Here is a 24,322-nt window from a genome sequence, read left to right on the forward strand (position 1 = left end):
CCTTTTTAATGGCGACAGGAAAAGACAATGTCCACCATTTTCATTCAAAACACAAACACCAGCTTCACTCTGTCTGTCTTGTTATTTAATTGCAGAAATCAGATATCTTGAGTAAATTGCTTACGTATATTGATAATGCAGCTCTCACACAATGGTGCCTCGTCCAGGGCACAGCTGTGAAAAATATGACTTCCTTCCTGTCTGCAATTTCCTGTTTGCCTGTCTGAATTCAGGTCAGGAGAGGGGGATAATGGTCGCTACCTCATCCACTGTTATCCTTCCCCAGAGGTGACCTGATGATGCAGGATGCTATGGAGCCCAGTGCCATTATGTTAAACAAAATAGCTGTCCATCTACTAGTGTTTCATCTTTCTCACTTCTTCTCTCCGCCGCTTATAAAAACAATCACAAACATGTCTTATCTTCATTGTCTGCTGTCCCTCCATTTCTTCTTTGTATTGGCAAAGATAACCTTTTACTATTTCTTCCAACATGCCAGAATAGATATCTTTCATGGACAAAACAAAAAGAAGTTATGACATTATTTGCGGGTTTTTTGGGCCCAATCAGACCCAAACACTCCCCCCTACAATATGTCTCAATTGCACACATAAGGATCTTCCTGAGGCATGTTCCTTTCATTTTCACCTAAAACAGGCAGCAGCCGCTGAAGTGAATGTTTAATTTAAGAGCTCATGTTCCCCTCCGTACGATATGTGGCAGTAGGGAGCATGGACAGGTTTGACAAAGGGAGGTCCGATGGTGTGGTTGGGGGAAATGGGGGCGGGGGGGTTTGTGCTGATGGACACCCCCAGGTCTCCGGGTACAGTCATTAAGATGGCTCCTTGGTTTGGAGATGAGAATCCGTGCTCGGCGCTCTGGGCTCATTGAAGATGATCCCCTGCCTACTTGGTGCATCTATTATTGATGAGTTTTTACAAATTCCAACTGACATTTATATCAGTTGTGGATGTCTGTTTGTGATTTGGCCATCTCTCTGTGTGTCAGTCCTCCCACTGACAAGATGACAATATTGGTCAGATACAACTGCTTGGTATTATAAGGCAACAATTGTAATGTTTGGTGCTGGTGCTTATTATACTATATGTGTGTCTAATTGTTTTGCTCATGAAAGTGGTTTTAGAGTGAATAGGAAATGGTTGAATAATGTTCAAATATGAGGTAGTGACTATTATGTGAGGTCGATCCACAACCCGCAGGTCAGACAGGTTGGGGTCAGCTTATTCTAACATATCACTGGTTATAGGGTTAGTTATTACTAATTTACAGAAAAACTCCCTCGCTCTCTTTACATATACTTATATACAGGACTGTCTCAGAAAATTAGAATATTGTGATGAAGTTCTTTATTTTCTGTAATGCAATTAAAAAAACAAAAATGTCATGCATTCTGGATTCATTACAAATCAACTTAAATATTGCAAGCCTTTTATTCTGATTTATTGCTGATTATGGCTTACAGCTTAAGAAAACTCAAATATCCTATCTCTAAATATTAGAATATCATGAAAAAGTATACTAGTAGGGTATTAAACAAATCACTTGAATTGTCTAATTAACTCGAAACACCTGCAAGGGTTTCCTGAGCCTTGACAAACACTCAGCTGTTATAAATCTTTTTTTTAACTTGGTCTGAGGAAATATTAAAATTTTATGAGATAGGATTTTAGAGTTTTCTTAAGCTGTAAGCCATAATCAGCAATATTAAAAGAATAAAAGGCTTGCAATATTTCAGTTGATTTGTAATGAATCCAGAATGCATGACATTTCAATTCAATTCAATTCAGTTTATTTGTATAGCCCAATTTCACAAATTACAAATTTGTCTCGGAGTGCTTTACAATCTGTACACATAGACATCCCTGCCCCAAAACCTCACATCGGACCAGGAAAAACTCCCAAATAACCCTTCAGGGGGAAAAAAAGGGAAGAAACCTGGAGGAGAGCAACAGAGGAGGATCCCTCTCCTAGGATGGACAGATGCAATAGATGTAATGTGTACAGAAGGACAGATTTAGAGTTAAAATACATTCAATGAATATGACAGAGTGTATGAATAGTTCATAGTAGGCATATTCCACGATGGAGACCTCCACGATCCATCAGGCAGATGGCGGTGGGGAGGAGGAGTGGCGGAGTCTCAACAGGACAGTGGCGTAGTCATGAGCAGGAATTCCACGACCCAGACGATCCATCAGGCAGATAGGATCTATGCCGTCTCATAGGGTCCGATGACCCCATGAGACGTAAAGTCAAAAGGACTTCCGGGAGAAAGCAGAGTTAGTAACGTGTGATTGAGAGATGAAAATTCATCCTTAAGGAGAGAAAAAGAGGAGATAGGTACTCAGTGCATCCTAAAACGTCCCCGGCAGCTATAAGCCTATAGCAGCATATCAAGGGGCTGGACCAGGGCAAACCTGATTCAGCCCTAACTATAAACTCTGTCAAGAGGAAGGTCTTAAGTCTACTCTTAAGCGAGGTGACTGTGTCTGCCTCCCGGACTGAAATTGGAAGCTGGTTCCATAAAGAGGAGCTTGATAACTAAAGGCTCTGGCTCCCATTCTACTTTTAAGACTCTAGGAACTACAAGTAGTCCGCATTTAGTGAGCGTAGCTCTCTAGTGGGGCAATATGGTACGACAAGCTCCTTAAGATATGATGGAGCATCACCAATCAAGGCTTTGTAGGTTAAGAAGAATTTTAAAAGTGATTCTTGATTTTATTGGGAGCCAGTGCAGAGCAGCTAGTGCAGGAGTGATGTGATCTCTTTTCTTAGTTTTAGTGAGAACACGAGCTGCAGCATTCTGGATCAACTGGAGGGACCTAAGAGATTTATTAGAGCAGCCTGCTAATAAGGAGTTGCAGTAATCCAGTCTCAAGTAACGAACGCGTGAACCAATTTTTCTGCATCTTTTGAGACAAGATGTGCCTGATTTTTGAAATATTACGTAGATGAAAGAATGCAGTCCTTGAGATTTGCTTTACGTGGGAGTTAAAGGACAAGTCCCGATCAAAGATAACGCCAAGATTCTTTACAGTGGTGTTGGATGCCAGGGCAATGCCGTCTACAGAATCCACATCACCAGATAATTGATCTCTGAGGTGCTCAGGGCCGATTAAAATTACTTGGTTTTGTCTGAGTTTAACATCAAGAAGTTGCAGGTCATCCATGTTTTATGTCTTTAAGACATGCTTGAATTTTACAGAGTTGGTTGCTCTCCTCTGCTTTTATCGATAAATATAGTTGAGTGTCATCTGCATAACAATGAAAGTTTATGGAGTGTTTCCTGATAATATTGCCCAAAGGAAGCATGTATAAGGTAAATAAAATTGGTCCAAGCACAGAACCTTGTGGAACTCCGTGATTAACGTTGGTGGTTATCGGCGTCATCGTTTACAAATACAAACTGAGATCGATCTGATAAATAGGATTTAAACCAAATTAGTGCCGTGCCTGAAATGCCAATCGACTGCTCCAGTCTCTGTAACAGGATGTCATGGTCAATGGTGTCGAATGCAGCACTAAGGTCTAACAAGACCAGGACAGAGAGAGTCCTTTATCTGCTGCCATTAAGAGGTCATTTGTAATTTTCACCAGTGCCGTCTCGGTGCTGTGGTGTTTTCTAAATCCTGATTGAAATTTCTCAAATAAACTATTATGATGTAGAAAGTCGCACAACTGATTTGCGACCACTTTCTCAAGGATCTTGGAGAGGAAGGGAGGTTAGAGATCGGTCTGTAGTTAGCCAATACCTCTGGATCCAGAGTGGGCTTCTTCAGGAGAGGTTTAATAACAGCCACCTTGAAGGAGTGTGGTACGTGGCCTGTTAGCAGAGACACATTGATAATATCTAATAGAGAGCCGCCAATTAAAGGCAAAACGTCTTTAAGCAGCCTCGTCGGGATGGGGTCCAAGAGACAGGTAGGCGTGTTCGAAGTAGAAACCGTTGAAAATAATTGGTCACGGTTGATAGGAGAAAATCCGGACAAATATACACCAGGGCATACAGCGGTTTCCAAGGCCATTCCACTTGAGGACAGATTGGCACTGGTTAGGGGCAAGAGATTATTAATCTTGTCCTAATAGTTAAAATCTTTTCATTAAAGAAGTTCATAAAGTCATTACCACTAAGGTTTATAGGAATGCTCGGCTCCACAGAGCTGTGACTCTCTGTCAGCCTGGCTACAGTGCTGAAGAGAAACCTGGGGTTGTTTTATTTTTCTATTATTGATGAGTAATAGGCTGCTCTGGCATTACGGAGGGCCTTCTTATATGTTTTAAGACTATCTCGCCAAACTAAGCGGGATTCTTGAGATTAGTTGAGCGCCATATGCGTTCAAGCTTTCGTGACGTTGCTTCAGTTTGCGGGTCTGAGGGTTATACCAGGAGCAAACCTCCTCTTCCTCACTGTCTTCTTCTTCAGAGGGCTATCGAGTCCAGTGTCATTCTCAGAGAGCCTATGGCACTGTCAACAAGATGATCAATCTGGGACGGACTAAAGTTAGACCAGGAGTCCTCTGTTATATTGAGGCGTGGTATCGAATCAAATACAGAAGGAATCGCTTCTTTAAATTTAGCTACAGCACTATCAGTTAGACATCTAGTGTAGAAACTTTTGACTAACGGAGTACACTCCGGTAGTATAAATTCAAAAGTTATGAGGTTGTGGTCTGACAGAAGAGGATTCTGTGGGAAGTCGTTCAAATGCTCAATGTCAACGCCATAAGTAAGAACAAGATCAAGCGTGTGGCCAAAGCTGTGAGTGGGTTTCTGTACTCTCTGACAGAAGCCAATCGAGTCCAACAAGGAGATGAATGCAGCACTAAGGCAATCATTATCAACATCCACATGGATATTAAAATCTCCAACAATAATAACTTTATCGGTTTTAAGAACCAAACTTGATATAAATTCTGAGAATTCAGATATAAACTCTGAATATGGACCTGGTGGCGGTACAGAATCACAAATCGAATTGGCTGTAGTGTTTTCCAGGTTGGATGTGAAAGACTAAGAACAAGGCTTTCAAATGAGGTGTAGTGTAATTTTGGTTGAGGATTAATTAATAGGCTCGATTCAAAGATGGCTGCTACTCCACCTCCTCGACCGGTGCCTCGAGGAATGTGAGTATTAATATGACTTGGAGGAGTCGATTAATTCAGGCAGACATATTCTTCATGGCTCAGCCAGGTTTCAGTTAGGCAACATAAATCAATGTGATTATCTGATATTAAATCATTCAGTAACACAGCTTTAGATGACAGAGATCGAATATTTAGGAGACCACATTTAATAGACCTATTTTGTTGCACTGCTGAAATAATTGTGTTAACTTGTATAAGGTTATTGTGTACGACTCCTCTTCTGCTTACTTTTGATTTATTTAATTGAAGTGGCCGTGGGACAGACACAGTCTCTACTCTAAAGTCAAGGGTGGGTAACTGCTCGAATGGAAGAGCAGAGAAGGGTGTTAAACTACAACTCTGCTCCCGGTTCCTGATCTGAACCCTGGGTTGTCATAGATTAAGTCCGGTGATCAACTTGGTCATATTCGCAGAAATGAGACGCGCTCCGTCCAACGTGGGATGAATGCCGTCTCTCCTCATCAGATCAGGTTTTCCCCAGAAAGTCTTCCAGTTGTCTCGTAGCCCACACTATTCGCTGGGCACCACCTCGACAGCCAGCGGTTGAAAGACGACATTCGGCTATACAATTCGTCTGTCTGCAAATTTGAGGGCCAGAGAAAATTACGGTGTCCGACAACGTCTTGGCATAAGCACACACCGATTCCACATTAATTTTAGTGAGTTCGGCGGCGGGCTCGGCGTCATTACCACCGGCGTGTATTACAATCTGACTGTATCTCCGCTTATCCTTAGCCAGCAGCTTCAAACAAGACTCCACGTCGCCCGCTCTGGCCCCGGGAGGCCACGACTCTGGTCCGTGGCCGCTATTTTCACGTTCCTGACTATAGAGCTCCCGATAACCAGGGTGTGTTCCTCAGCGGGTGTGTCGCTGAGCAGGAAAACTGGTTCGAAGCGTGAAGTGGTTGGTGCACAGCGGGCTTCTGTGTAGACTTACGACTCCTGCGAACAGTTACCCAACCATCCGGCTGCACGGTTGCCGCGGGCACAGCTAACAGCTGACTGTAGCTCAGCGCCGACTACGGGAGAGGGCGGGCTAACTAGCATAGCTGTCTGAGCTTCGATAGCGCGGAGCCGTGCATCTAACCCACTTAGACCTGCCTCCAACCTAGCAAATAAACTACACTTGTTGCATGTATCGTTATCATTAAGGGAGGCAGGGGGATAACTATACATGAGACACACTGAGCAAGAGGGAGCGGGAGGGAGAGAAGAAGAAGTCATGCTCGCTGTTGAGCTGGCAACCAAAGCTTACCGGAAGAGTGAGATGATGCGTTCAGGAGCATTTTTGTTTTTTTAATTGCATTACAGAAAATAAAGAACTTTATCACAATATTCTAATTTTCTGAGACAGTCCTGTATATCACTGATTCTTGAGATAAGGGACAAAACTACTTTTGAAACCTAAAAAACTAAAATGGGCAGCACATTCATTTGGAATTGATTTTCTCATAAACACAGGTCTGACCTAACAAACCATGTAAAGGAACACGTTTTTTATTAAATCACTTTTTATAAAAAATGACATTTATCCAATTTGTGTGTTGACATTTGTCAACTCCGTCTGATGCATTAGAAATCATTTTATTTTAATTTAAATGATTCAGTGACACTTTTAAGTATTTAAATATCTAATAATAGTGTGCCTACTCCTAGTTAAGTGATAAAAAAAACATTGTATTCCCTTTATTTTTATTTTACACAGTTGAGGAAAAACGCTGTTGGAAAAAAACGTAATTTTGTTATTCATTTTTAAAATTGAACATATTTAATCTGTGGTTATATGCAGTTAAGACACCACTGCATGTAGTCCATGCAATGTTTTAAGTGAACTAACTCAATAAAATAAAAAGAAGTAAAAGGCTTTTTTTTTTTAAAGACAAAAACCCACATCTTAGGGTGGGACAAAACTGACGGTGTTGACAGACTGATGTAAAATGACAGCAAACAAGATCTGTTAACAAGGCCGTAAAGCACACATGAGAAGTTGTGTTTTCAGTCCCTCTATGCTTGGACTATAAGTGCATTTAACTGTTTTAGGACAAACTTAAAACTTATTAGCAAAGTCAATGAACTATGCACGATCCAGAATCCTCTGTGTGTTACGAGACCATTCATTGAGAGAAATGGCACACATAACATAAACAGGCCAAGAAAATGGGGACAGTGAAATGGAGGAGCCAACTTCCAGTAGACGTGCTCAACCGAACCAGGATGGGTTTAGTTTAAAGTTAACCTTTTACTTTGTTTATAGTATAGAGCTGGTCATGTATTGAGTTAATTCTTGGTCATTAAAGATCTTTACCTTTCACTGTCCCCATTTTCTTGGCCTGTTTATGTTATGTGTGCCATTTCTCTAAATGAATGGTCTCGTAACACACCAAGGATTCTGGATCCTGCATAGTTCAAATAGTTAAATGCACTTATAATCCAAGCATGAAAACACATGAATGTCTCATGTGAGCTTTACGGCCTTGTTAACAGATCTTGTTTGCTGTGATGTTACATCAGTCCGTCAACACCGTCAGTTTTGTCCCACCCTAAGATGTGGGTTTTTGTCTTAAAAAAAAAAAAAGAGCCTTTTACTTCTGTTCATTTTATAGAGTTAATTCACTAAAACATTGCATGGACTACATGCAGTGATATCTTAACTGCATATAACCACAGATTAAATATGTTAAATTTTAAAAATAAATAACAAAATTTAGTTTTTTTCCAACGGCGTTTTTCCTCAACTGTGTAAACTAATAAAAAAGGGAATACAATGTTTTTGTTATCACTTAACTAGGAGTAGGCACACTATTATTAGATATTTAAATACTTAAGTGTCACTGAATCATTTAAATTAAAATAAAATGATTTCTAATACATCAGACGGAATTGATGCATGTCAACACACAAATTGGATAAATGTTATTTTTTATAAAAAGTGATTTCATAAAAAACTTGTTCCTTTACATGGTTTGTTAGGTTGGACCTGTGTTTATGAGAAAATCAATTCTAAATGAATGTGCTGCCCATTTTAGTTTTTTAGGTTTCAAAAGTAGTTTTGTCCCTTATCTCAAGAATCAGTGAAACATGTTTGCTGCTGTTTCACTAAATTTCACACACACATACACTTCATGCCCCTCGCCTAATTTGGTGTCGCTGACCACTGAAGAAAATGCATGAAAAAGTCAAAATAGTCGCGTCTCTTTGATGCCTCCCACCTCAACCTCATTCCACCGTGGCCGAACCAGTATTGATCCGATCTTTGACCTGTGCTTTTGTGTTAAACCTCAGGATTCACACAGCTTCACCTCACCAGCTTTATTTTGTTCATTGGTTTTTTTTACATTCACACGTACGTCTCTGAGCAGGGGTTTTAATCTATAACCAAGAAGATAGTGTTTGTCTCTCCCTGTATCGTACCCACTTATTTTATAATGGTAATGGTATTTATAGAATACACATAAACACTGTCTATTAATGCTGGGCCATGGCCTTCTGTGAGTTGCAGCTGCCTCAGCAACCAGGACCAGGTCTTTTAATGATATTCAACAGAGGTCCAGCCACACAAGCCTGTGCACACACACATTGTTCCTGTTAGCTCTATAACCAGAACGCACAGAACCGCAACAATCAAATGTTAACATTCTTTTTTTAATAGAGAAGAACATTAGGGATTCAGTGGAGTGGAGCCGGGCCTTGTCAGGTATAGCTTGATCAACACCTGCTCGACAAACTTAGAACTCCAGGTGGTGAGAGACAGTCTTTTCTCTGTTACACTTAATTCCTGGCCTCTCTAAGGCAGAGCCAAACAGATGCTGACATTATGTTCCCAACAGGTCTTTCCTGGGGTTCACACTCACCTTTCTCACCGCTATGTTTAAGTCTGTGATGTTCATTTATAGGAACCTCTATTACAGGGTTATTGCTGCCTCTAGCAAAGGACCTAGCCTCTAAAGACTCCTTAGTAGCTCACAGAAACTGTATCTGTCCCAAAGGAGGGACAGCAGACTAAATAATCAGTTTCCCATCACAGTGACAATCTGAGAACAGCTGTTTGCATCTGAAGGCCTGCCAGCATTTGTCTGTGACTCTCTGAAACAGAGAAGGAAAGTAAAGAGGTAGGAAAGATGAAAGGAAAGTTTCTAACTCCTTGATTCAGTCCTCCAAAGGGTTTTTATATTGATCTTACCAAAAGACCGGCAGATGCAGATGAATCTTTTGCTTCTGTCATAGGTATGGAATGTGGTAAATTCAAGCATATAGAGTATTTGATTTTGGATACAGACATACTTTTTCTTTGATTTTTTGCAATATTTATGTGGCAAGAAAAAAACTAAAGCTCTTGATTTTAAAGCCGGTTTGGGAGTAAAGCTAGGCCACTGAAAACTCTGTCCAGTCTGTAAAGGGTGTGTTTCTAAATACTGTGCATCACCTGCTCAGGCATCTTGTTGGAAATCATTCAGTCTTTAGTAAAAGCAGTGTTGGCCAAATCATTTGCTGCCTTTGGGCCTCTCTCAGTGTATATGTGTGGGTGTTTGGGTGTGTGTGTGTATGTGTGTGTGTGCTTGTGCTTGTTGATGGTCAAAAGGCCAGTTCATGCTGTATGTACATTTCAATTTGATTATAAGTGAGCACCCACAGACCTTATCTTGAAAAACTGAACATGTCTGAAGATATTCAGAAGCATGTGTGTGTGTACATTGTGTTAATAGCATTGTTGGGACAAAAATATATTCACACAATAACTTGTCGATAATTAACTGACATATGGGGACACAAATATGGTCTCCACAACATTAAACATTTATTTAGAGTTCAAACTTAGCCTTCAGTACAATACTATCATTAAAATGAAGTGTTGGATTTGGCCATGTAGCAGCCTTCAGTTATAAAAAAAATCAATACAATGTTTTCACAAAGAAACTGATTCAGTCTATTGCTAGGTCCTGAACCTTTTTACTTTTGTTTTTCCAAACAATTGGTATTACGTCACAGTAATTGAAACTTACAGAGAAGTACATAAACAGACACTTTTCTATTGCTTGCTTTTTTCTGTTAAAGCGTCTGTCACAACATTTTTATTTGTGAGTGCGAAACAGTCTGATACAGTTGTAACCTGCAAGTCTGTTCTGGGATGAAGTGATAATAAAAGTGATGGATGTTCCTTCAGTAATAACAGCAGTTTCAGAAGCAGAACTGTATAATTAATATGGGTATAAGCAAAACTACATGCTCAAAACCAACAGAAAACAGTTGCTTATCCTGGCAATTCTGTTGTGGGGGTTTTGATAGCCACTGTTCAAATGTTCAAGTTCAACAATTAGTAAAAGCAACTCTTGGGATGCTGTTACTTGAAAAATATATTTTTTTAACTTTAACAAATGCAATGGCTCAAGTATTCACACTTGATTGATCTGTCATCAGACAAATTAAACTACCGGCGTGATGATAATATCACCACACTTGATAATTGTGATTTAATATTTTTGTGATGCTGTATCAATATTTAATTATTAGATCAAATGCAAATATTTGTGTCAGACAGTGGCTCAGATTGCAGAAAAAATATTGCTCACATGTTGGATGGAGCTGGGATTGTGATGAATTCAAATGCAGATCCCACGATCTTGATTGCGTTACAACTTTCTTTTCCTTAAATGTTATACAGGACTGTCTCAGAAAATTAGAATATTGTGATAAAGTTCTTTATTTTCTGTAATGCAATTAAAAAAACAAAAATGTCATGCATTCTGGATTCATTACAAATCAACTGAAATATTGCAAGCCTTTTATTCTTTTAATATTGCTGATTATGGCTTACAGCTTAAGAAAACTCTAAAATCCTATCTCATAAAATTTTAATATTTCCTCAGACCAAGTAAAAAAAAAGATTTATAACAGCTGAGTGTTTGTCAAGGCTCAGGAAACCCTTGCAGGTGTTCGAGTTAATTAGACAATTCAAGTGATTTGTTTAATACCCTACTAGTATACTTTTTCATGATATTCTAATATTTAGTGATAGGATATTTGAGTTTTCTTAAGCTGTAAGCCATAATCAGCAATAAATCAGAATAAAAGGCTTGCAATATTTCAGTTGATTTGTAATGAATCCAGAATGCATGACATTTTTGTTTTTTTAATTGCATTACAGAAAATAAAGAACTTCATCACAATATTCTAATTTTCTGAGACAGTCCTGTATATAGCATAAGCGATTTGTTCTTCATACAATGACAAAATCACAATATATTCCCCTGCATACAGTATTGCATTCTTTCAACATATATTGAATTGTAACAACTGTATCATAAAATGTATTGAATCGCAAGTTTCTTGCCTTATTCCTGTAATTGAATAGTTTTTCTTATAATGTCTCTATTTCAAAAATATAATAATTTTGTAATCAGAAAACTTAGTGTTTTCCGGGATCGTGCTGCAGATGAACAGTGTTGTGACATTCAGGTATTTATGTTATTACAGACGCTCCTCTTTCTTTGACGTTCCCGTGGAGCTCCTTTTTTGACACTCCAAGCAAAGGTCAAGATCTCACGTGCAGTCAAGCCTTAACCTTCGCCACTTGGCTGAGGTCTGGCAAGATTAATTCTTTGTGTCATCTCTTTGCAATATGTGCCAGGTTAATCTTTCCTACAATGGACCCAAACCAACAGAAGAAAAGTATGTGCCTGAAATTGTGTGTATGTGTTTGTATATGTTTGTAAAAGACATTGGCGCAACCGTCTTAACAGGGCGACTCTGTTTGAATTAGATGTTCTAACCCCCCGCTTGCTAAATGGATTTCTGAAGTGGCTGTAGTTGGAGGCTTTCAATCAGATGCAACCTTGAGTCCTTTTTTTGTGTGAGCTGTGTAGGATTTAAGTGCTGGTATAACATGAGCACGACTGAATGAACGCTCCTCATTCTTTGAAATTGAAAAATCTCCAAAGGCTCTCCCTATTGTGCAGGCAATTAATGGAATGCTGGCAGCGAGGTTCAGGTGCTTAAAAGTTGTATTTTTTCTCTCTCTCTCTCGCTCTCTTTTTAATGACTAATAAAGGATAATCATCATGGAAAAAAACATCATAATGCTGTAGGCTTTCTCTTTATGCAAAATGATGTATAATGCATGCTTTGAAATGAAACGGCAGCGGCCTTCGAACCCTTCCATCTCCAAACCTTAGTGTATTTGCTTTGCATGCCACAGTGAGGCTTTTGCATTACAATATTGAGTGTTCGCATTAACAATGCTAGCCTATTAATTTGATCTTTACATTTTTAAAGTTTGTCCATCAGGCAGCCAAACAATGGGTCCTACAGTTGCTGTTTGGTATAAGTGATTATAAAGTTGACTAATTGCCTCTCAGAAGATTTTTGCTGTTTCTCTCTCGCTTCCTAGTTCTTGACCTTTTGAACCTCCCCCAGTTCTACACCTCAAAAACGGATGTATAACCTATTTCATTCATCAATAAATGTTTTCTTCCCGTTTTAGATATTATTTCAATTTTTGACAACCGTCCAGAGCATGGTTAAATACAAATCTAAATAAAATGCATTTTACATCAGTGCATGCTTTATGATCTCACAACCAACTCTTTGATATGAGATTGAAGTTGTTTTGTGTAATGATGTATGATGAATGACAGTAACTGAAAATAGCTTTGACTCAACTTCCCACAACTGTACTACAGTTCCAGTAGCAACTCATTGCCAGTCAATAATGAACAATCGGAAGATGGTCAGTGCTTATTGAATAACTGCCTACAGATGGAGTTTTCTCAGCAGTGGCATTGCTTGTTTTAGTGGTGTGCTTTTATGCAATAATGTTTAATTAAGTATTTTTATTTTGAGGTAACTTCTTGGTGAAGCAGAACAAATTAAGGAGCGACTAAATACTGAGGTGAGAACAAAAACATGTAGCCTAAATTCAACTTGATGACATAGAATGACAAAGTAAACAAAGACGTGCAGAATCAGGTACTTTTTGTTGTGCTGCTGTGTACAGGCTGTGCATCCTGTAGAAAGTTTTAAAAAAGGACAAATTGAGATTATATTTACAGTAAGTGTGTTCACACATTGTAATCTAATTATAAAATCACTGGATGAGGTGATATTGATTATTCCACCAGTTTTGCCACCATGTGGCGCTGGGTGGGTGTTCATTTAATATAAACTGGTTATGCTTTTCTCAGGCCTACTGAGCCTCTGGCTCTGCCTGACACATTCAGCCTATTCTAGTGTTGAGTTGCACCTTTTCTTCAATCTTGGAACACTTCCAAATGCTTTTGTTTTTTCTTGTGCCCTCAATCTCTCTCTCTTTGACAATGCAGGGAAACATACAAGCACATCTCTGTAAACATGAGTGATGTGGTTCCAGAGTTTAAAAGCTTCACACATAACACTGGCAGACACAACTAGGGGCTGTTTGTGTGACGGAAAGGGAAACTTGCTCAGGAACTGTGTGTATGTGTGTGTGTGTGTGAGAGAGATACAAAAAATAAAAAAGCAGTGTGTGTGTTTATGTTGCTCTTGGCGAGTTATTCATTTGTGTTATATTTTTTTCTTGCTCTCCGTGTGGTTATCTTTTGAGTTGGTCGGTTTGGAGCGCATAGCATGCATTTCTGAGTATTTTCACCTGAGGCTGCACTTGTTAGAGTCCGTGGATAAATGTATATACATTATTTATACAAATTCAGACCGAGTGAAAGTAGGTTTAACACATTTACAGACAGTAGGCCAGGAGATGCAAGCCAAGCTCCAAGTAAGGATTGATGCGCTGTGCGTCGGGATTGCAGCTGGCCTCTTGCTCGGCTGTGACCAGCATCCTTAATGCTGCACGAGAATACTATTATTGACAGCTCAGCAATCAAATACTCCCTCATATCATTTGCTTCATGGAGAAAAAATAATAGATGTCAAAAGTGTGGTTTGGTATTACAAATACAAGAGACAGTAACACATTTACAGAAACAATTTCAGCAGTTGCTGCTCCATTATGATTCTTTCAGATCATTTAAACTAAGGAATATGGCTTTATGGTGCTGTGATTTGACATTTGATCAGTCAGTTGAGTGTGATGTTATGTCTTGTGAAATATAAAATTCCAAACAATTACGTGAAATCTTTCTTCATTTGTTAGCATATGACTCCATACATTTCCCCCAAAACTGTACCTGTTAAAAAGTTAAGGTTTTTAGTTCATTCATTAACCTTGTGTCAGAAAATCACTTCATGATGTATGTTTTCAATAAAATATTTAAGTCTAATTTGTATTAACACCAACATTTGTGCTGTTGAATATTGAGACAGAGTGTATGGAGCTGTTCTTTAAATCTGAATTGCTTTTGATATACAATTCTAAAAAAAAAATCTTTAAAACTTTAATTGAAAACCGTAATTCCGGTTAATATTTTGAACCTGGTTAATAAGTTTGTTGATATTTTGTTATTTTATCTATTTAAAAAGACTTTAGTATGTGGAAAGCTTCCTATAAACTACAAATCAGATAAATAGGTAGTTTCTGAACAAAAAGATGCAAATTAAAACCGTATGCACATACAAGAGTTGCACACACTGTATATCACTGTCATATAAAATAAGAGGCTATATCCTCATGAAACACAGAGGACATGTAAAACAAGGTAAGTAAAAAAAATGTAACCAATTACAGGGGCAGTATTTCTAAAGAAGAACATTTGGACTAATGAACAAATTCAATGACTAAATGTTCTTTTACATATCCTTTAATTATATGTTAATTAAGAATACTGCGTTCTGGAAATGAACTTGCCCCTCAACAAAGTGGAACATTTTATGGCCTCAGTATTTACTGTTATTACAGTGTGAGTAGATATTGTTTTTCTAATTTGACTTGACACCCGCTTACCAATCCCCATCTCTCATCCAGGAGCCTCCTCCCTCAGAGGTAGATGCCTTGCCGGCAGGTTGCAGTCTTCATGTTCCCATGGAGCTGGAGTTAACAGCTTCCTGTTTCCCTCGCAGCCCTGCGCCTAAGAAAAGCTACGGCCTCGTCCACATTGACTGACGATGATGTTGATCGTGATTGTAGTTTCGTATTGTGATTCATTTTGATTTCTTTTATAGTCAGAGTTGGTGAAATGATTTCTTTGTATTATAGCGCCTTTAAAAAAAAAGTTCAGCTGTGATTACTGTGGAGATGCAGGAATATTTGGTACATTTGGTTTTGAAGTGTTGCATACCTTATTTTCAGATATCTAGAATAGGACTCATTCTGTATTCAACTTTGCCTTTTTAAAGTTCCAGTGCATGAAAGCTAAATACCCCAATTCTGATTTCAATCATAACGTAATTTTCTGAGGTTTCACTGAAAGTTCATTGTTTTTTTGTTTTTATTTGTTATGTGTGTATGTTTTTCATGTTGTATTTCATGGTATATTCTCTTTCATGGCTTCACTTGCTTTATATTTGCTTGTGAAAGTTTTAGTGTAAATTGTCCAGTAAAGTGTGCTGCAGCACTGCACTCTGTTACATGAATTAAGTGATGGATTGTATATGTGACCCATTAGTGTGATGAACGGCATAGGGAAAAAAAGATGACGCAAATCAACTGAATTATCATCTGATTTCATTCCTGCATGTTTTACTAATTCAAGTTATAAATTTTTCCCTGCAAGAAAAAAACACATATAATGGAACTGGACAACGCTAGTGTGTGCAGGAAGCGAGATTCTGGTGTTATAAGCATAATAATTATTTATTGAAATATGAGGAAAAATTCATTGAGCCTCAGAGAGACACTCCCCAAGACAGGGGCAGTGGTATGGGCAACTAGAATGTCAGCATGAGTGGCAAAGTCATAACAAGCGGGCGGAAAATATAATTTTGATCCTTCGTGTATCCATGTGACAAGCATGCATGAGCATGTGAATGCACAAAGGTAGTCATTGTTTCAGTCCTACTCTTAAGTTACAGCAAAGCAAACGGTTGGATTTCACTCCGTTTCCTTTAACTTCTGACAGCTGAAGTGTCAGAAAACTGTTTCTCCAAACATTTTCTCGACTTCGTCTCAGGACACGCTCCTGTTGGGGATTGGAGCTGGACTGCAGCAGTTTAATCCACAATGCAATAACAAATGGGACTTCTGCACTAAGTCATGCACTATATTCAGAGTTCACTTGTGTGTCATAGGACGTCCAAGGCAGCTGCAGAAACTACACACATAATTTTTTAAAGTGGGTGATAAAAGATTGTCTGATCGATAGACACAGTTAATGGGGTGTCAGAAAATGGAGCTCAGGACCAGGAACTGCTTCTTGACATGGGATTTTAAGGGAATGTCTCTGTACATTATACATTGAAAGAGTTTTGATCGTTCTATGACTCACAGTAATTGACAAATGCTGACAGGTAAACAAATGGGGAGGCAAGTGTGAAAATCCCAGTAACAACAACAACAGTACATGTGAAAAACTTCACATGAAAATAAGTTAGGGTGCCACTTTTTAAGAAAAAATCAAATAAAACAAGTCTGTTTAGTTCATTTTCGACGCAATACTAGAAGAGGACATGATGCAGTCTTTGGTATAAGAGCAAACCGGAAAGAACAATGATATGATCAGGTTGAAAAGAAAAACTGATGTCGCACAAACATCCTTCACACGCTTGAATACAATATTATTTTCAATCTACGGACTTGCATTAACATTTAAAAGACAAAGAAATGTCGGTAATATTTTTTTTCTCCCTTTTTTGAAAGGCAATTATTTTTGCTTCAGACCTGCATCATATACAGGACTGTCTCAGAAAATTAGAATATTGTGATAAAGTTCTTTATTTTCTGTAATGCAATTAAAAAAACAAAAATGTCATGCATTCTGGATTCATTACAAATCAACTGAAATATTGCAAGCCTTTTATTCTTATAATATTGCTGATTATGGCTTACAGCTTAAGAAAACTCTAAAATCCTATCTCATAAAATTTTAATATTTCCTCAGACCAAGTAAAAAAAAAGATTTATAACAGCTGAGTGTTTGTCAAGGCTCAGGAAACCCTTGCAGGTGTTTCGAGTTAATTAGACAATTCAAGTGATTTGTTTAATACCCTACTAGTATACTTTTTCATGATATTCTAATATTTAGAGATAGGATATTTGAGTTTTCTTAAGCTGTAAGCCATAATCAGCAATATTAAGAGAATAAAAGGCTTGCAATATTTCAGTTGATTTGTAATGAATCCAGAATGCATGACATTTTTGTTTTTTTAATTGCATTACAGAAAATAAAGAACTTCATCACAATATTCTAATTTTCTGAGACAGTCCTGTAGATAATTGTACACTTGACTTGTGGAAACAAAACAAGAACATGCTACAGTAAACAAATTTATTCTGGCGCGGACACCTCACGTCATGTAACACAAAGATGCAAACTCAGAGACGCAATAAATTATTTTCATTATTAAGCGTAACCAGTGACATACTGTACATAAAAAGGTCAAAGCACTGTAAATAAAAAAAGAAGTCTACAAAAAGATTGAAAGTGAAACTGAATCCCTTTACAGCAATGTTTAAGAAACAAATGTTTGAATGACAGCAGACAGATAGAAATTAATATTTTAAGTGTGATTCCTTTTTGATTTTAGTGTCTCACGACATAATTTAAGTACTGCTCAAAACAAATAACAAATAAAACACTGTACACACACCAAAGAAAGCAAACCAGAGGGATTTTTTTTTCTTTTCGTTGTTTTCATTTTTTAGGAAATCATTGCTTTGCAATTTATGCTTCATCACAGTTCTCTCCCATTCAACCATATTAATGTAAACACCTGTTGAATTATTCTTTTTTATTTTTACAACATTAATACTTTATATATATATTTGTACATATTTTCATTCACATCAGCACAGTTATCTAGCATGGTAATGAAATAAGGCAAGACTCACAGAACTGTGAAATCAAAAATCTATTTTTTTTGTCTTATAATACTGATTATTAAGATTTTTGTAATTTCCTTCTTCTGTTCTGCAGCAAGCTTTGGTCTTTCCGGACAAAGGCAGGATCAATCCTTCTCCGTCTCCAGATTCACACTTTGTTTGTTCCAGTTGTAATGAAATAATAACACAGGAGTTTTTTTACTTCTTTTTTTGCAGGAAAAGGGCTATAAATACAATTGTTTCAGCTCACATTATTAATTACATTTATTTAACACTGGTCTTTCTGAGGTACTTTGTTTAAGATGTTTTTGGGTGGTGGAATAAGAAAGGGGAACCACAAGGTGACCATGAGAAGCAAATGACTACCATTTCATGAGAAGAGAAAACATTGTAGAATTTTTCTTCTTTTTGGCATATTTATCATTTTGTTCATTTAAGAATCTTCCTCTTTTAGACGTTTATTATAATTCCGATCAAGCTGCCAAGGCAGGCACCATATGTGAGTTCAAAGAACAGATGTGAAGGTAGGTAAGAGTCCCTGGTCTGGTTGACTGCTTCTCCATTTGTCTTCACAGTACCAACGATAGCTAAAAGCCGGTTTCAGAGAGAGAAAGAGAGCACACTGGAGGATCGTCGACCAAAATAAGCCACCACTCTAGCCTCAAAGCTATCTGAAAGATGGACTGTGTTATTTAGTTTCCTTTCTCAGCAAAAAAGGCCTCCAACAATGTCACCAGCTCTAAAACACTCAAGGGTTGTTAATTTTTGAAGTTGCAGCCTGCCAGTCTTGATAGTCTGTGCTCACACAGACGATTAGATCCCATCCCGTGGCAAATGCAGTGTTTTTTTCTTTTTTCCTTTCAGTATTGTCTTTTTCTGTGTGGTTGAGGATATGTGGCTGTTCTTTCAGACTTTAAAAAAAAGAATAAATTGTTTTAATGAATGGATCCATATGCTGTTAGTGTGTGCACCCAATCTGTCTCTACGCATGTGTGTTTGTCCACTTCTGCACTCCAAGTTGTAACTTGAAAATAAAAATGAGCTTCATGTAGACAAGAGTTGCTAACACTTTCTGCATCCACCAGGTAATCTCTCAGTCAAGTCTGAGGGGAGGTTTAGTTATTCAGAGTTTTGGGGTTGCAGCAAAACTCTCAGATGTCTGCACAGCTGCATTATGGGCAACATGGTCCCCTCCTAAGCTCTCTTGGCATGAAGCATTTCAATGAGCAGGTTGTTGCAGGGCACGTCGCCGTTCAGGTGTTTGTAGTAAAGGTATTCTTCAGCCTGCAGGCTGATGGCTCGGATCTCTGGCAGCCGGAGGAGCAGCTGGCCAAACTTGTCTGTTTGCTGTGGGTAGTTACACATGACATAGTCCAGCAGCGCTGCGTTGACCTGCTCTTGGACACTCTCTACCAGGTGGAAGTTCTCCAGGTTCTTCACATCTACAGGAGCCAGCAAATTAAGAGGTTAGATGAGATGACATATAATAAGCAAGCTTTGTGAGGGCTGTTAAGAATTATCGGAATAAAGAAGTGAACAATTATAACAGGCCTTAAACATATAAAAGTATTGGCCAAGAATTACAAGCCACCATGTCGCACACCACCGCTGATTGATTTTCAAAAGACAACATTTGTCCAAATCAATATAATTCAATCAACATGGTTGGATTGTGTGCATATCCAGTCCTATATTAAGGCAAGGTGTACTGGCCAACCTTTTGAACATCAGCTGCCTTCATGTCTCATCTTAACTGAAAGTTCTTCATGGCAGAAACTATATTTCAAGACAGTTGCATTTGTCCTCATGGAGACAAATACATGGTTCATAATGGTTAATATTTCAAAGACAAAGATGTTGGAATAATATGTATTCTCAGGGGACAGTGCTACAATGTCACATGTTTTTTGTTGTTGTTGTTGTTAACTTTAGAATGAAACGCATGATGAAATATCCCTCCATCCACTTTTACCCCTGTTAATCATCTCTTAAGACGACGATGTAAAGGGAATCAGGTAAAGGCAAAAAATGGTTCTTCACCCAAGAGATTCAATAAATTATGTAGGGCAGAGTTACAGTTATATTAGTACCAGAGCTGCTCCTTAACCTAACATCTTCACCTCATCTTTAATATCAAAACAAAACAGAATGTGTTGTAATTGTCATTAGAAATATATAATATAGTTAGTGTTTAAAAGAGCAGCAATATTGTGTGAAACAGTAATCACTTAAACTGCAGGGTACAATAAAAGCGCATGAATTCATATTTCTCCCTATTATTTCCTTGTCAAAAAACATTTTGCATCTTTCAAAAATCCTACCTTTACGCATAGCTATAAGCACTTCTCCAAGACTATAATAAGCTCACTAGGGGTTTGAAGAGATTATTGCAAGACAAGACAAAAATGTGCTAAATGGATAATGGTGAACAAGAGCGCTGTGTGTACTGTGTCATGATTATGAAGCACAGGGCTGCAGAATATATAATCAGATAGTAGCTCTGTCTCTGTTTGTGTATGTGTGCATGTGTGATCTTTTATTAATCTTTTTGACCCCAGGTTGAGTGTGCTCACAGTGGGCTAATGTGGAATGACAGAGTCCCTGTGTCTAGTTGACACCTCCAGACCAACGCATACACACCAACCCATACTCAAATATACCATCTTTAATGCTAAAAGTCTGCCTTTCTCTCTCTCACCCCCGACACACACAAACAGACACAAATCCATTGAAATACACATACTATTTTTCACATGGTGCCCCCTTCCCACACTCACACACACTCCATCCACCCACCCAGAGCATTAGGAGGAAGGAGGGGGGGATAAATGAGGTTGAGAGAATGAGAAGCAGGTCCTTGAAGCTCTTCCATCTATGATGCACTCTATCATGCTATTACAATATGTATGTGTGTGTGTATGTGTTTGTTCCTGTGTTGCCTGTGTATGTGTGAGCTGGTTTGTAGCGTGTGCGTGATCACCGTGACCTCTGAGTGACCGTGGTGGCTAAATAAGGCCAAGAGGAGGGCAGGAAAAGGGGGGTTGGGGTGCGGTCGGTGACAAAGAAGGTTCCAAACAAACATGGCATGTGCTTTTTCCTGCTGCCACTCAGCTGTCCGACAGACTCCTGAACCAGCACCTATGAGACACATTGATATAGCCTTACAAAAGCTAACTCAGTGGAGTCAGGGCTTTAGGCTTGAACACACAAGCATCCTACGCAGGTCAACAAGAACAATAATGGACTTGTTCTTATTTGCACGATAAACAAAATGTCACAAATACACGGATATAAAAGTTTCTGAGTTGTTCAAAAAGTCTTTTAAAAACGAGTCCATAACCCTCCACTGGACCTTCCCTCAACCCTTAATTTACAACTTTATTCAGATTAGTTCTACCATTAACTTCCCCTAAATACTGTCTCAAAGCAGAGTTATTCGAGTTTAAACCTGGAATTAATATATACAATATCCATCGTGTGTTAAGTTTTTATTTGAAGAACATACAATTCATTAGAAGTTGTCTAAACCCCCAAATTCCATAAAAAACAAACTAACAGAGAACAAGATCCCAGTGTCAGTGTCTCAGTTACAGTCCTGGTAGATTTGCAATACAATATCTGTTTGTTTGAGGAATAATTTCTGCCCCAAAAATATTTTAGTTTTAATGAGACCCACAATTATTTGAGTGAGACTCATGAAGTCAAACCACTAATTAATAGGGAAAACAAAAAGTCTACAAATTGAGTATTACGGAAAATATGTTCACCTTTTTGTCATTCTTTAATCTGTTAAATGTGTAACGTAATCTGATACAAGAAAGGCCAAGTTACCTCTGCTGTAACATCTCATGCTGCAATATAAGAAATTCAGCAATGTCAGATGCAGCAACATGACAAGGTAAGCCGAGATCACAGCAAAAAACATATGAGGGGTTGTCATGGTTGCTCAGAAAGATGTTGACTGTGTTTGTGTGTGGCACAAGATATGCATGTGTAGGAGAGTTTGATGGCTGTATATTGTTGTTGTTTTTGTGTATTTGTATTTAGTCAATCATTGCAATACAATACCATATACAAAACAGAAAGACTGAAAAGGTTTAGGTAGAAGCAACAATGCTTATATATTCCTATCCTAAATTATTATTACCAAATAAATCTGATAATTAATATGAAATAAAGAAAAAGAATAAGGAAAACAATATATACATACATTTTCCATACACATATGTTTCAATCACACTTATAACCCTCAACAATTGTTTTATAAATAATTCTTTTGAAAACCAAAAATTAGTTGACCATTCTTAAATCCATTTTAACATTGTTCCATAATTGGACTCCTACAATAGAAATACATCTTCATTTAATCCCTTTTTTTATTTTTGTACAGTAAACTTACAAACATTTCTCAAATCATATTTACACCCATGTATTGAAAAGAAACTTTTTACACAATCTGGTAGTGAGTTTGCTTTAGCTCTGTACATTGTCTGCCTTATTTTATAATAAACCAAATCATTATCCATGTAATGCTTATCTTCAATTTTAAATATTGGTATTACCGTTGCGATTTTCATTTTATTAGGAAAAATACCCTTTTTAAAGGACTGATTACATAGACAGTATAGGTCAGAGGTCCTGCAATATAATCAATTAATTATTTAATGAATAACCATAACAATAGAAAATATATCAGAAGATCTTTTGTTTTTAAAGTTTTTTGTGGCGCAAGATATGCATGTGGGGGAGAGTTTAATGCCTCTATGTGTGGATGTTAGGTGTGGGGAGAATGGGGGAACACAGAGAATTAGTACCCAGTGTTACTGTCTAGCTAATTAGTGTAAAGTGAGGCAAAAGAATAGCATTTTAATTGCTAATTATTACCCAGTCCCATTTGAAAAAAAAGGAATGAGGTCTTCCGAAAAAACGAAAAAGCACAAATGACAATAGTTTTATACCTACTCTTACTACACTACGATACCTGCTAATAAATAACAACAAATACAAAACAATCTGCTTGATGATAAATGCTGCTTAATGTTCTTACTAATCACATCAGGAAAGTGGTTTGATTGTAATTTTACTGATCATGCAAAAGCAGGAGAGAAAAGGGTAGGAGATGAAAAAAAATCCAAAAGAAACAATTTATCAATGATTCCCAGACAGTGTCAGGTCGGAGCATTAAGTGTGGTAAGCACTCCCCTTCCCCCCCCCCCCCACCCCCTCCTCCACCCTTTGCTCTCTATCTCATTGTTCAGTCACTGTGGGACTAATTATCAACTTTTTTTCCACATAAAACAGCCACAGCTCGTTGCAGCGCCGCGTCTGAATACTCAAATGGAAACCCTGAGGTCCCGCAGAATACATTGTTTCTTTTGACGGGCGATCATGCTGAAGCCAACGACCTGCACTCACACACACACATTCTCTCTATCACAGAGCCTCTGAAATCACTGCTGTGCTTTTTAATTAGACACGATTTGCTGTGAGCACATGTTTGTGTCCGCATGTGCTTTTACACTCTTTCACAGCCCCTTGCAATCCACCTACTCCAGGGAGACATACAGCATTTAGACACACTGCACATTCACCAATACAAATATTCACTATATTACTACACTCTGATCTCACTGATGTCTCAAAGACTGGACAATGTGGTGTGAAAAATCTCTGAACAGAATCTTTTTTTTTTTAAACATCACTTGGTGTCAAAGTTCAAGCAAACATGCATCACTGTGTGTACGCCTTTACGAAGCTAAAGAATACTGAACTGTGCAGTAAGGCAGCATGGTACTTACCCTAGAATTTTTTTCCTAGGTTGAGGAAGATTTTATACTTCAGCCAAATTGTAATAACAAGAGGGGTGAAAAAGATCGGAAAGGGCTGATTATATTTTGTGCACATAAATGATAATGTTATACATTTGGAGTTAAACAACATTTAATTAGATTGAATCAGTTAAAACACCTTTAGTGAAGAAAAAAATGCATTGCAGTTTATGTTTTAAGATTTTAAAAAAACTCATGTGGTATGAGGTATAGCATCTATATTCCACTGAAATGCTATTTTGTCATCACACTATCACCTATTTCCAGTCATGTCGTCTTGTCATCATGTTGTACACGGCAAAATAACACCATGGCCTCTCACAGTACACTTTAGTGCCCTCAATCAATAAACCAGTCACATGCTGCCAAGTCACTGTGCCTTTCAAACTTCACAACATATATTTCCTGCCTGGTCCAAAAACCAC

General features: G+C 38.0%; 2 protein-coding genes across 10 annotated transcripts in view; one reads left to right on the top strand and one right to left on the bottom strand.

Annotated features, from left to right (window-relative positions):
* Positions 1-24,322, top strand: part of LOC130193964 (adhesion G-protein coupled receptor D2) — a 219,405-nt gene that overhangs the window by 88,914 nt on the left and 106,169 nt on the right. For 3 of the 6 annotated variants that reach the window (XM_056414807.1, XM_056414809.1, XM_056414814.1), the window contains one exon: positions 11,637-12,922. The exons of 1 other annotated variant lie outside the window; for it this stretch is intronic. In XM_056414807.1, the coding sequence (XP_056270782.1) occupies positions 11,637-11,875 (239 nt within the window). In that variant the 3' untranslated portion in view covers positions 11,876-12,922. Of the gene's footprint in view, positions 1-11,636; positions 12,923-15,057; positions 15,666-24,322 lie in introns of those variants that run through there. 2 more of the 6 variants (XM_056414808.1, XM_056414810.1) reach the window with 1 other exon arrangement.
* Positions 1-24,322, bottom strand: part of nr5a2 (nuclear receptor subfamily 5, group A, member 2) — a 117,105-nt gene that overhangs the window by 21,922 nt on the left and 70,861 nt on the right. The window contains exon 7 of one of the 4 annotated variants that reach the window (XM_056414831.1): positions 17,502-19,511. The exons of 2 other annotated variants lie outside the window; for them this stretch is intronic. In XM_056414831.1, the coding sequence (XP_056270806.1) occupies positions 19,264-19,511 (248 nt within the window). In that variant the 3' untranslated portion in view covers positions 17,502-19,263. One more of the 4 variants, XM_056414830.1, reaches the window with a different exon arrangement.

The sequence above is a fragment of the Pseudoliparis swirei genome, chromosome 5 (assembly GCF_029220125.1).
Source record: "Pseudoliparis swirei isolate HS2019 ecotype Mariana Trench chromosome 5, NWPU_hadal_v1, whole genome shotgun sequence".
NCBI classification, from domain to species: Eukaryota; Metazoa; Chordata; class Actinopteri; order Perciformes; family Liparidae; genus Pseudoliparis; species Pseudoliparis swirei.